General features: G+C 44.3%; 1 protein-coding gene across 6 annotated transcripts in view; it reads right to left on the reverse strand.

Moving 5' to 3' along the window:
- The window catches only part of LOC134225474 (maternal protein pumilio), a 432,855-nt gene that overhangs the window by 312,290 nt on the left and 106,223 nt on the right, over nt 1-14,342 (reverse strand). For 5 of the 6 annotated variants that reach the window (XM_062705574.1, XM_062705572.1, XM_062705573.1 and 2 more), the window contains 3 exons: nt 12,167-12,312; nt 11,755-12,109; nt 11,598-11,687 (listed from right to left, as the gene is read on the reverse strand). In XM_062705574.1, the coding sequence (XP_062561558.1) occupies nt 11,598-11,687; nt 11,755-12,109; nt 12,167-12,312 (591 nt within the window). The remainder of the gene's footprint in view (nt 1-11,597; nt 11,688-11,754; nt 12,110-12,166; nt 12,313-14,342) is intronic. The other variant, XM_062705575.1, reaches the window with a different exon arrangement.

The following is a 14,342-nucleotide window of genomic DNA, read 5'->3' on the forward strand; positions in this document are numbered from 1 at the left end:
GAAATAACTGTTGTGCTTAAGTGGGGAAACAGTAGGAGTGTGATAGCAGTCCTCAATCCTCATAGAAACGCAGTGAAGGACAAAGCCATTAAAATCACACCGACTCCGATGCGGTGGAGTCGCATGGTACTTTTAATTTAGTTTTCTCGTTGAGCGAACGACTAGCAGCAATCAATTTTCCGAGACGATTGCATTCTTGCAATAGTTGCTGCGTTGGTTGCTCATCATGTCTGTCTCTCCTCTGCAAATTGTAGCAGGTGGGAGTGATGGGATTGTTAATAGCGAAAGGACAAGCCCGCGTCGAGCAATAATCATTAGTCGTCGGTTGGACCGCAATATTTCACCGAACATGGAGGCACCGTGCGAGATGGCAGGGTGAGACTTCCGCTGAGGGGACCCACGGCTGCCGCGTGATAGATGTTCCACATAGATAGAGAAGAACGGGTACCACCAATCATTCACCCTCGTCAAGGCGAGGCGTGGAGGCGGCAGACTATTATACCACTTGCAATGTGGCGTCATTATCATTGTTATTATCATCCGAGAGTTACACATTCGTTATTATCGTCATCATTGTCATTGTCATTATCATCATCATATAGTTGTTGAAACATTGACATCACTTTCCATTGATGGCAGCGCGGAAGGTCAAGAGAATGGATGCGAGTAGATTACTGGATGCGGATTATAGAGTGGTCATCATGGCGTCTGACAAAATACATAGTCGCACATGATTTCTTCCGCCAAGGCCATATATAGGTTCCGATAAAAATGTTATAGCTACGTGCATCGCGTTTGTAACAGGACACCGACTGGACTGTTTGATACAGTGGTCGCTGATCATCACGACAGACGATGTTGTTGAAACTGGTGGAATTTTGTGATACTGATCAAAGCCAGAAATTGTAATTACATCAAGCTGCCTTTGAAGTGGGTTGGCGATGTGGACGAAGCATGATACTGCGTAATAAAAACATTTAAAGAGAAATGATAACTTTATTACTAAATGTAGGGAAACAGATTGATGGGAGGTTTTTAAGACTTTTGAATCTTTGATGCATGAGCGTTCTCTCTTGTTGGAAACAGGTAAATAGAGTCATTTTTATTTCAGTAAACTGTGCTGAAACAGTTGATTCAAAAGTATTAGATTCCTAATGTTTATATAAATTGTTTATAATAAATATATAAATTAATATTTTAACACAAACTTAACAGTTTTTAACCATTTGAGTTATATTTTTCAAAACTATATTTTCAAACTCAGAAATCAAATGTGATTATAGAATGATTTTTAGCATATATTATTCCGACATGTTATACTGCAAGATGCGCCAACGCGTGATTGGGTGGCAGCCAATTAACGCAAGGATGTGCAAGCTGAGGATAAAAGGCGGATTCTTCAACTATAACATCATCAACGTGCACTCCCCACACGAAGGGGGACCATCGAAGGGAGGTCATTGGACCGGATAGTCCGCATACCGTGTCGAACGACAACAAGCAACGATCCTTAAAGTTTGCAGCATACCGCGGAATGGAAGTCCGAAGCACTTTCTTCCCCCTCAAGAATATCCACAAGGCCACACGGAAATCACCTTGAGCTTGAGCTTGATTGACTCTGCTCGTAGTTGCTACTCCATTATGACCAGATCAGCTGTTCTTGCACAGGGAACCAACAGATGTTTGCTTGGAACTAGCACACATCTTCAATGTATAAGTACTGGTCTGCCGTAATCTGGAAAAGTGACGTTTTAACCATTTCAAAAATGGTGTTAACAAGTAGTATTCATCGAGCTCTTTAACAGAAAAAATGGAAAACATGTATGTTGTAATTTGGCGTATACGTCACTTTTTCAGATTACGGCAGTGGTGATCTCATTTGTTCGGTCATACTGGCGCCTACCACGTCAGAATGCAAGTCAATGTAGGGAAGGGGGAGAAAATGATGATGCAATCACTCGCCCACTGCAAGCCGAATATACCTCTGCACTTGCCACGAGTTCATGCGGAATTTTTGGGTTAGGTTCGAGAGGCAGATGTCCGTCTTGGTTAACGAGCTGCCAATGTGATAGATAGGAGAAAGCAACTGATGGAATTTCTAATTGGATGTAGGAAACGAGCTATAGAACTATAGAGTTCATTTCCAAATTCTAGCAGATTACTGTTAGAATACTCAAATTGAAGGTATAGGAATAGTAATGGAAACGGTATGTAAGTCCATTCAGTTCTGGCGATTGCTAGAACATGAGAAATATAGAGAAAGATACAAAGTAGGAAAATGAAACGGACCTGGGATTGAACCCACAACCTCCTGCGTATGAGGCAGAAGCAGTAGCCATATGACTACCAAGCCCGCACCACAAGGCCACACGGAAATCACCTTATCAAGAAACGGAAAGCAAATCGACCACGTTCTATTCGACGGTAAATTTTTCTCCGACATCACGAACGTACGCAACTACCGAAAAATTTGGAATCCCTGAATATCCTTCACGTAAAACCCAACTTCAGCGTACAGGTACCTCAAGGGAAAAGTCTTATGCATTTCCCGTTAATTGTCATCTCGGCCTCAAACTTATAATTTTTAAATATGTTCATGCCTTTGTAAGTATACGCCATTCGAATCATTGGACTTTATGACAGCTGATTTGTTTAGATGTTGAAACTCCATTCAACGCACACTGTGTGTGATTTGTTCTATGCGGGGGATTTACCTCTGCGCGTTATTTCGCTATCCAAATTATCCTTTTTCTCCGTAATACCTCGTTGCGGTATGTCTGCGCTCAAAACTCTAGACGGTGAGGGCGAACGAGGTACAATATAAACGGGCGCGGAACATCCAAAACTCGATTTTCCGGAGGAAACAGCGCCAGCAAGAAGATCGAGACCGTGAAGAGACGGACAATTGTACCGCGCTAATAACACACGGAAGTTCTATGAGAAGTTGAACCGAACACCTGAATGGCGATGTAGCAGACGAACATGGCAGTATAGTGACGAGCCTGGGAGAACGCGCGCAGGATACCGTTTACCGGCTCCGGATCTCCAGGAAATCCAGGAGGGAAAACCGGCCGGCTGAAAAACAACAAAGCCCCAGGAGAGCTGTTTAAACACTGGCTAGAGCGCTGCACTGGGTAATTACCAACTTTTGGTTGGATGAGGTTCTACCGCAGGAGCGGATGGAAGGTGTCGTGTGTCCAATCTACAAAAAGGGCGATATGCTGGATTGTCGTAATTACCGCACAATCACATTGCTAAACCTACAAGGTACTCTCCCAAATTTTATACCGTCGACTAGCACCAATTGCAAGAGAGTTCGAGGAGCAGTACCTGGCGGGTTTCATGGGCGATCATCTATTCATCGACTTCAAAGTCGCATATGATACAATCGATCGGAACCAGCTATGGCAGCTAATGCACGAAAACGGATTTCCGGATAATCTGATACGGTTGATCAAGCCGACGATGGGCCAGGTGATGTGCGTAGTTCGAGTTTCAGGGGCATTCTCGAGTTCCTTCGAAACGCGCAGAGGGTTACGGCAAATGAATGGTCTTTCGTGTCTGCTCAGTCCGTCCAGTTATTTGGTTTCGCTGACGACATTGATATTATGGCACGTAACTATGAGAAGATGGAGGAAGCCTACATCAGACTAAAAAGGGAAGCTAAACGGATTGGACTAGTCATCAACACGTCGAAGACGAAGTACATGATAGGAAGAGGTTCAATAGAGGACAACGTAAGCAACCCACCACGAGTTTGTATTGGTGGTGACGAGATCGAGGTGGTTGAAGAATTCGTGTACTTGGGCTCACTGGTGACCTTCGATAACGATGCCAGCAGAGAAATTCGGAGACGCATCATGGCAGGAAATCGTACGTACTTTGGACTCCGCAAAACGCTCCGATCGAATAGAGTTCACCGCCGCACCAAACCGACTATCTACAAAACGCTTATTAGACCGGTAGCTCTTTACGGACACGACACCTGGACGATGCTTATGGAGGACTGCGTACTATCTATGGTGGGGTGCAGATTGCGGTACGTGGAGGAGGCGAATGAACCACGCTGTTGGGAGAACCATCCATTGTTCACACCGCGAAAATCGAAAGACTGCGGTGGGCAGGGCACGTAGCCAGAATGTCGGACAGTTATCCGGTGAAATGGTTCTCGACAACGATCCGCCGCGAACAGAAGGCGAGGTGCACGGCGAGCAAGGTATCAAGTGGAGAACGATATGCGGACCCTCCGCAGACTACGTGGTTGGCGACGTGCATCTATGGACCGAGCTGAATGGAGATAACTTTTATGCTCTGCAAAGGCCACTCCGGCCTTAGTCTGATAATAAATAAACAAAAGTTGACGAAGCTCAAACAGTGCAAAATTATTGTCGATGGATTCCGTGGTCGACCTGCTGATATTTCCGTACTCTACCCAGCTAAGCATTTGACGGAACAAAACAGCTAACGTGACGGTTTACGCAACTTCGAGAAATACGTACAAATGCGACACGTGCAACGTCACCCTCTTCAAATTCAAGAAATAACAAACCGCAGATCGATTAACGTTCCGATTCCGAATCCGTTACTATAACTCTTCCGGCACATTTCTGATCGTTGTACTGAGCTTTGCTGGGAGCAGGATTATGTTTCCGTTGTGGTTTCGACGAACACGTCATCAGAAATTGCCCTAAACCCTAAACCAGCGCCACGCAACAATGACGAGGTGGCACTGGTAGATGATATCCGCCGGTGCGAATAAAGGTTGCATGAAAAAAAAGAAGTCGAAGGATGATATTTGAAAAAACGAACAGTGGGTAATGCCTGTGACATAACCGCTAAGTGGACGTAGGACTTGACTTGGCCATGCCTTTAAGATACATAATATGTCCAAATTTCTCACATCAACTATTTTGGATAAATAATCGGCGTTGCATACCATTCCTTGGCAAAATCTTCTCATCAAACCAACACAGAAATCAAATCTAATTCGAACAAGAATCATCAAAAAAAATTCAGGAAGTATCTGTCCGGTCACGAAATATTAGCCTCGACAGTGGCAACCTTCCCACTTAAGGACTGCCTGAAATAAACCACAAGTTGGCTCAGCAGGGGATGTAGACTGTATCTCAGCCCTTCCACTGAAGAGCCTTCTCATCCGTGCGATAGCAACTGAAGGAGCTCTTAGAGCCTTAAAAAAGGCTGTTTGCTTCGGCTAAGTGCAAAAAGTAAGAAAACGATCTTTTCAAATAACCGCGAATTTCTAGTGATGGTATAAAAAAGACTGAATGCTCTGCGAGCGAATGCACTTTTCTTTTATACCTTATTTTGAATCTTCTCTGCTTTCCGATTGGTGGGCCAATCAGCTAGTGTCTTGTATCCCACTTGGCTGACAAAGGCCAAAGCGTCATCATCATCAACGCGTTCGAGAAGGGCTTCTCCTTTTTTACCCTTGTTGCTCGCTGCTGGCGTCTATTTCCCAACGGGACTTTTCGCTAGATACAGGCCAATAAGCCGGGCAAGCGAGCTTAGAATTGCAGTTCAGGTGGGAAGTACGTGTTCTTTTCTGAGACAACATTGTTAGTAGTAGAAGGAAGGAACCACTCGGACATGGGATTTCGGGTGATAAGATTTAGAATTGGTAACATGGGACGATCATTCAGTCACGTTCGCTTTGTGTGCGGTCAGTCTCAAACAATGTTTATCTACATTTTTTTTTATCAATGCCAAAAAATCCAACATTTGATGAAAAATCGATTGATAGTTTATTAATGTTTGAGCTGTTATCGGTGTTTTTTTTATCCAAATAAGATTATGTGAGAGATTTGGACATCTTATGAATCTTTAAAGGCATGGTCAAGCGAAGTCCTTCATCCACTTCGCGGTCAAATCAGAAAAATTATCCACTGTTAGTTTTGACGCTATTTATGAAAATCACGCATAAAATTTTATCTCTAGAATATTGGATTTGGCACCGAAGTACAATTTCTATCCCGAAGGGTATTGAAAGCATTGATATAGATCTCTATTATTGGCTCTCTGAAGAACCGTTTGTTTTTTTTTTAAATGCTGCATCATGTGGTTTTTCTTCAGCCTGTCTCGGCTCAGCACCGATGCCGGCCGGTCTCGGCTTGACTTTGCTGCTGCTGCCGGTATCTGCTCAGCATTGCTGCTTTGTCGGGTCTGTAGGGTGGACTGCTGATGTACTGGCTAGGTTTCGGCTGATGATGGTCGCTTCGATGGTATTGAGCCGAAAAAGCAGTCGGTGCAGACTTCATTCCCTGCTAAAAGGTGTGAGTGCTGTTCAATCGATGATGCGGTTGCTTCGCTTGTCCCGGTCAGAATGAAAGGAAAAAATCGCGTTGCGCTATTTTATGGCTTCTCGGCAGACCCAGCGGCTGCTCATTCGCTGGTGTCTGCACCAATCAGAACGTGGTAATGGAATGATGCAAAAATTATGCGGTACCCATATTTATAGGTTCCCTTGATCTCAATGTTTTTCATTGAAAACAGTTTCATGCCTATTGAAACAAGTTTTTCGGGTCTTATCAAGCATAGACATGGAAGGCATACTTGAAATCTGTCGATTGAGGGGCTTACCGCAGAAATTCGTCCACTGAGACGAACGCTATTAAAGTTTAAAATCTTTCAACACAGCGTAACGCGATCGATTTGAATATTTTGAAATGACACCCGGTATAGTAAAAAGACACGTCTAAAAAAAATTGCACAGTGAAGCATGCGGAAAGTTTTTTAAAAATCTGCTCAAAAATTATAGGAGCTACGTATTTAATTTAAAACGGTTAGTAGTACGGGGTTTGAACAATTCTGTGCATTTTTTTTTTTTTCAAATATCGTCCTTCGACTTCTTCTTCTTCATGCAACCTTTAATCGCCAATAGGGTTCGGCCATTGAAGTGCTACATTAGAATTACCAGACAAATTGATCAAAACAAAAATATTTCAATTCATTCAATTTCACAAGACAACATATCACTTTTTGAAAGCTTACGAGTAAAGTTCATTTGCTTTGTCCTTGAGCTTAACCATTCGTCGCAGACGATCGAGGAAGGCATCGTATGAGGCCCGCAGGTGCTCTTGTGTTATTTCACCAAAGGCTATCAGATGTCGATTCATGCACAAAAAAAACATGATATTTCAGAGAAGCCGCGGCCTCCAACATACTCCAGGCAGTGAAATTCATATGGTTCAGGTCCGGTGAACTCGCTGGCCGCTCTTAGTTCGAAATGATCCCTGGAAATCCTTTGGTTAGGTTTTCTTCACTTCTTGAGCCGGCGTCTAATGATGTCCGTAAGATCCAACCCCTGGTATCAAAATAACGACGTGCCCACGGTTTGACGACGTTTTGTAGAACTTATTTCCAATACGTATTTTGTATTATATTATTTTTACTCACTTATATAGCAGTTCAATTGCCGAACCCTGTACATATGCTGGCATTCCGGCTTATATTTCTGATTATTTTATGATCCATTCCATTTTTTGAACTTCTATAAAAAGCTGCATGTGTCCCCAAGCAGGCCCTATCAAAGCGACCGTGTGCCGCTCAAAGCGCACTAGCCTAGTCCTGGTGTTGGGTAGGACTTTAAACAAATTTGACCCGACTGATCGAGCGTCTGTCCACCAAGGAGGTGCGGCTCCAACAGCGTCTGTTCTGGCATCCAGCGGCTGAGTATGAAATGCTATTTCCCGAAAGCTATATCTAAGATGGCAGCCCCATCCCGGTGGATAGGAACCTTTGGCCAACAACCTACTGTTCCCGAAACATCAATTTGTTCGAGAATCCGATAATGAAAGAATACGGACTGATTTTACGGCGACGACTCTTAGCGCGAAACAACGGACACGAATAGGAACATGGAACGTTTTAACCCTAGCCCAGCAGGGTAAATTGGCACAACTTGCCAATGAGGCACGCCGCATGAAGCTTGAGATCCTGGGACTGAGTGAAGTCCGTTGGCCAAACTTTGGAGAACACAGAACGCCGTCGGGACAAGTTCTGCTATACTCTGGTTTACGAGGTGAACACGCTCCCCGGCAACGCGGAGTTGGCTTCCTACTAAGCGCTCAGGCACACTCTGCGCTTATGAAGTGGGAACCTATAAGTGAAAGGATAATCGTTGCCAGATTTAGAACACGGGTCCGAAACCTTACTATAATCCAATGTTATGCGCCAACCGATGCTGCCGATCTGCAAGACAAAGAGAACTTTACAGTCAACTCAATGCCGTCGTAGATAGAATTCCGAAGGGTGATATCAAGATCTGTTTGGGCGACTTCAATGCGAAGATCGGATCCGATAACTCGAACCATGAGGGCATTATGGGACGCCATGGTCTCGGAGAAATGAGCGAAAACGGAGAGCTGTTCGCAGAATTTTGTGGTAATAACGACATGGTGATCGGGGATCGCTCTTCCCTCATCGACCGGTTCACAAGGTCACGTGGGTCTCCCGTGACGGCTTTACAGAAAATCAAATCGACCACATCTGCATCAGCCGAAAATGGAAACGGAGCCTTCTTGATGTACGGAATAAACGTAGTGCCGATATCGCGTCTGATCATCACCTCCTCATCGGCGAAATACGCCTGCGCATTGCGCGGATTCGTCGGCAGGAGGACAGAGTTGGACGACGATTCAACACACGCCGACTGGAAGATGCCACGGTGAAACGGTCCTTCGTTGAAGAACTGGAGACGCGTGCAGCAGATATTCCGGAAGGTGGCAGCGTGGAAGACCAATGGACCGCCATCAAGAATGCCTTCATCGCCACCAGCGAGAACAATCTGGGCGAGCTACGCACCCAGAGAAAACAATGGATCACCGATGAGACCTGGAGGAAGATAGAGGAGCGAAGAGAAGCCAAAGCCGCGATAGAGCGATCAAAACCAGAGGAGCCAAAGTTCTAGCCCGCCAACGATACGCGGCTCTTGAGAAGGAAGTAAAACGCTCATGTCGACGGGACAAGCGAGCGTGGGCAGACTCTCTGGCCGACGAAGGAGAGAGAGCCGCCGCAACCGGGGACATTCGCCTCCTCTACGATATCTCACGACGCTTAAGCGGGGCGAAGATGAATGCAACGATGCCTGTGAAAGACGCGAATGATCAGTTATTGACTGACCCAACTGACCAGCTGAAACGCTGGTTCGAGCACTTCGAACAACTTTTTCAAGTGCCAGCCAGGCCATCACCACCTCGGCATGGTCTGCCTAGGATCCGACGTATAACACGCGTCAATACCGAAGCTCCATCACTGCTAGAGATTCAAACAGCCATCCAAAGCATGAAATCGAATAAAGCCCCAGGGGTCGACCGCATATCAGCCGAGATGCTCAAAGCTGACCCCATGACATCCGCTCAACTACTGCATCGTTTATTTCATAATATCTGGGACACCGCAACTTTCCCGGTCGACTGGATGCAAGGTATCTTAGTAAAGGTGCCCAAAAGGGTGACCTGACTGTATGCGATAACTGGCGAGGCATTATGTTGCTGTGTACCGTTCTCAAAGTTCTGTGCAAAATTATCCTAGCCCGGATTCAGGAGAAGATCGATGCGACTCTCCGGCGGCAGCAAGCCGGATTCCGTGCCGGAAGATCCTGTGTGGACCATATTGTCACGCTCCGCATCATTCTGGAGCAGGTCAACGAATTCCAAGAGTCCCTTTACTTGGTATTCATTGACTACGAAAAAGCTTTCGACCGTCTCAATCACGAGAATATGTGGGGCGCCCTGAGACGCAAGGGAGTTCCTGTGAAAATCATCGGCCTCATCGAAGCACAGTACGAGGCCTTTTCGTGTAGAGTGCTGCACAATGGGGTCCTGTCCGACCCTATCCGGGTCGTAGCTGGTGTGAGGCAAGGATGTATCCTATCACCGTTACTGTTCCTCATCGTAATCGATGAGATTCTGGTAGGTGCGATTGACCGTGAACCAAACCGCGGGCTGTTATGGCAGCCTATAACCATGGAGCATCTAAACGACTTCGAATTGGCTGATGACGTTGCACTCCTCGCGCAACGGCGCTCTGATATGCAGAGTAAGCTCAACGACCTTGCCGAGCGCTCCTCTTCGGCAGGTTTAGTCATCAACGTCAACAAAACCAAATCGTTGGATGTAAACACGGCGACTCCTTCCAGTTTCACAGTAGCCGGGCAACCAGTGGAGAATGTTGAAAGCTTCCAATATCTTGGTAGCCAAATGGCGTCGGACGGCGGTACCAAGATCGACATAGGCGCACGGATCAAGAAAGCAAGGGCTGCCTTTGCGAGTTTAAGAAATATCTGGAAAAACAGGCAGATAAGTGAACGCACCAAAATACGAATTTTCAACTCTAACGTGAAATCTGTGCTGTTATACGCTAGCGAAACATGGTGTGTATCAGTGGAGAACACTCAACGGCTGCAGGTGTTCATTAACAGATGCCTGCGGTATATAATTCGGGCCTGGTGGCCTCACAACTGGATCTCAAACAATGAGCTCCATCGTCGTTGTCACCAGAGGCCGATAGCAACAGAAATTCGGGATCGGAAGTGGGGCTGGGTCGGCCACACTCTACGTAGGGGCGGAAACGAAATCTGTAAACAAGCATTAGACTGGAACCCAGCGGGACATCGCAGCAGAGGCAGACCCAGAGGCTCATGGCGGCGAAGCCTCAATAAAGAAATAAAAGAAGTCGACCGAAATCTAACCTGGCAACAGGTTAAAGCGATAGCCGGGCAACGCTCAGGATGGAGATCTTTCAAATCGGCCCTTTGCACCACCGGAGGTGTACAGGATCCGTAAGTAAAGTAATTCCATTTTTTCTGAAACGGGTATTCTAAAAGCCTTAGGCATTAGGCATTTAATACACGTTCAAATAAATACAAAATTGAATTAAAAAATGAAAACTAAATCCAAAATTTGGACAACAGATTACATTGTGTATACGATATGATCCAAAGATCTTTGAACATAGTGAGAAATTACCTGTGTGACCCATCTCTGTAAAGACCATTCTGTTAACCTTGCTCGAGGAGGTTTATGCCTCTTTTGTATCGTTGTACGTTTAGCGCGATTTCTGCAAACCCTGATTCTGTCTAATTCCTCTTCATTTTACTTTGAGTTTTTATAAGTGAAAATCTATATTATCGGTACCAGCATTGTCATATGGATTTATATACCATGAGGTAATTGCATTTAATGTTCACGAAAGCGCCTCCAGTGGGAAATAACAATAAATGTTGTAAATTTTACTTTTTTTTAACTATTTGACTTCTTTCCCTAAATTTTGCATTTTTTACAGTGTAAAATTTATGATTGCGTGAAAGTTCTTATGACAAAGCACGTACACAAAACCATAAATTGGAAAAGCTCCTCTCGAAACGTATGTTGGTGCCATCTGTGAGCCATGACTAAAATTCAGTGGTTCGTCTTATCAATAGAAAGACATGCGCACTCCATAAATAGCAACAATTGGTTTCCCAAGACACCCATCCGGGAGAGCAGTTGAAACGCATACCAAGCTACATATTCGATATAACTTTTGCTACGGTTTCAAAAGTAAAAATTAAATTTAAATTCCACATTTTTTTCACTTACCTGTACATCGAAATTGTGAGGCTGCTGCAGCAGATTAGCGGGCGATTCAATCTGGTTAGGACCCTGACCGGGTTGACTAACCATTTGACTCTGAAAAGTACAACCAGGAGTTACTGAAAAGAACTGAACTTATTACTTAGTCTTAGAAAACACCAACCTGTGTTATCTGCGGGATCCCTCCTACGCCGTTCATGACGTGGCTCTGCATCTGGCTCATCTGGTTCATCTGGTTAAGCTGATTCATTTGATTCATCTGATTGATCATCTGAGGATGGTGGTAGGAACCCAGTGCGGCAGCAGCCGCCTGCTGGGCCAAATCATTCGCTCCGGCACCAGCTCCGACCCCTGCCGCAGCGGCAGCGGCGGCAGCAGCAGCCGCCGAACCAAGCATGTGATGGAGGGACGGGTGCTGCGGGAAGCCGGAACCGTGATGCGAAGGAGCATCCAACAGATTGGAAGCTCGCGGCAGTTGTTCCTCAGCCGGCGATGGCTGTCGGGAACCAGGGGTGCGACTGTAAGTATGATTTGAAATGGTAAGTTTGTTTTTTTATAGACTGTGTGTCACTTACTTAAATCCTTTGTCGTCATCAATTCCATTTACGATCACCACACCATTGGTCGAATTCACTTCTTCCTTTTTCAAACCGTTCGATTCGAATGGCGAGTTAGCTTTATCTTTATCGTCAGATGTCTGAAAGGGCAATTGAGATTGTATCTTCCGTAATAGGAGTTAGACTTTTAGCATTAAGAATAACAGGAAACAAATGACAATCATTATAGGCAGGCTGCAGGAATCCCAGCACAGGATCAAAAAGCGAATGCTAGCAAACTATGTTATGTACCTCTGCACCTATATCTGAAATAATTTGAGGCAAAGTTTCGTAAATTGTATCACAATTTTGTGCGTGAAAGAAGCATTAAATATAAATCATATGAAAACAATTTACTGATTATGGATCGACTGTACGTTTTAATTTAATTTATTGAACGGCTACTCAGTCTTGCACTTATTACAACGAGTTTTTTATTTACCCGACGTTTCGACACGGGGATTGTGTCTTTTTCAAGGGGAAAATATTTTTGTTGTTTGTCGTCGTATGTTTAGTCTAACTTGCACCGTCTGTTTGTCTAATTGTCCGTACATGACTTCGGAAGCACTGTTATCAATTTTCATTTTTTTCCTTCCTAAAAAAATGAAAATTGATAATGTTTTTGTGATTTTTGTCCAAGATTGAAATCAAGGACTACACGCACCTTGATTTCTTACAGCAGTCTGGATGGCGATTTCAAAGGAAAAACATGAATATCACTAGTGTCCAATCAACAAAGTACACCGTAACTATGCTATCCTATGCTAGCACATGTAACGGTCATTTGCATCATAGTATTATCGAATGCAACTGTTAAATGGGAATGTTTGTTCAGGAAAAGTCGAAAAAAATATCAAGCCAGTTTGTCCCAGATGAAAAATGACCGCACATGAGTATGGGACTCATATGCCATCATTTTCAAGATGGGACAAGTTGGCTTGATGTTTGTTCCTCATTTTCTCCATTCAATATTTTTTGACGTAAACTACGTCTAAGGGGAAGACTCGGATACAGGGTGTAAAATGAAAATTTCAAAATTGGGGACCGTCACGAAATCATGTAAGATTTGTAGCATTAATAGGTCCTTAATCTTTCAATGGATTTTAAAGATTTATATATCAATCGATTCATAAACTTTCCACCAATTTGCAAGTACTATTGAAACTTTTGAGTTCAACACTAAACTATTGAAAATTTCAGTTCTTTTATGCATCATGCAAATCCTATGCAGCGCGTTCCAATCCTTGGTAATTGCCTACTTTTAGGGTATTAACAATTGTTGAACTGGGGTGTATGAATGGGGTGGCCCAGCTACTAGACAGTGGGATCTCTACTCCCTCCGAAGTGGGAGATGCTGCTAAAGCTGGGTAGTAGGGTCGGTGGAATAGTTCCTTCTCTTCTATATAGAGCGGAATAATTGGTTCAGTGTACTATATTTGGTTATACGTAGTTTACGTCGAGCGGTCGTGTCTTGTATACAACCACAAATCTTTTCATATGGGACTAATATGCGATCATAGGCAGAACAGGATTGCCTTGAAACCATGGCGATTCCCTCACTTCAAACTAGACCGGCACCAGGAATCGAAACCCAGCCACCCTCAGCATGGTCTTGCTTTGTAGCCGCGCGTCTTACCGCACGGCTAAGAAGGGCCCGCATGTTTGCATGTAAATGTAGGTATGTAATAAATAGATTTTGTTCAGCATTAACGATGCTGATTATTTGATTTCTAGTTTGAGGTGAAAAAATAAGGATTTTTTTCCATTTTTTTGTTGTTGAACATGTAAAAAGTAATGGTACAAGACGCCACTGTTTGAAACCAGTATAACGCTCTTACGATGAATAAAAATTAGTAATCCACACTTTACTACAAATTATATAGTATTTACTTCTTTTGTAGCAAAACGGTATGAATAAAAGCACGTTTACTTTACTACTTTACTTGTGGGCTTCGTGACCGTGCGGTTAGCGACGTCAATCGTCTAGACGCATGTGATGTGGAGTGTTAGTTCCATTCCCACCCCGGTAAGGAGAAAACTTTTCGTAAAGCGAAAAGTTCTCCACTGGTCCACTGGGTGTTGTGGAAATGTCCTGTCCGTTGCCTCATGCTAGATGCTAGGCGCACTCTGTGGTCGAAGACGGTGACCCTGTCTT

Source organism: Armigeres subalbatus, chromosome 3, assembly GCF_024139115.2.
Source record: "Armigeres subalbatus isolate Guangzhou_Male chromosome 3, GZ_Asu_2, whole genome shotgun sequence".
Lineage (NCBI taxonomy): Eukaryota > Metazoa > Arthropoda > Insecta > Diptera > Culicidae > Armigeres > Armigeres subalbatus.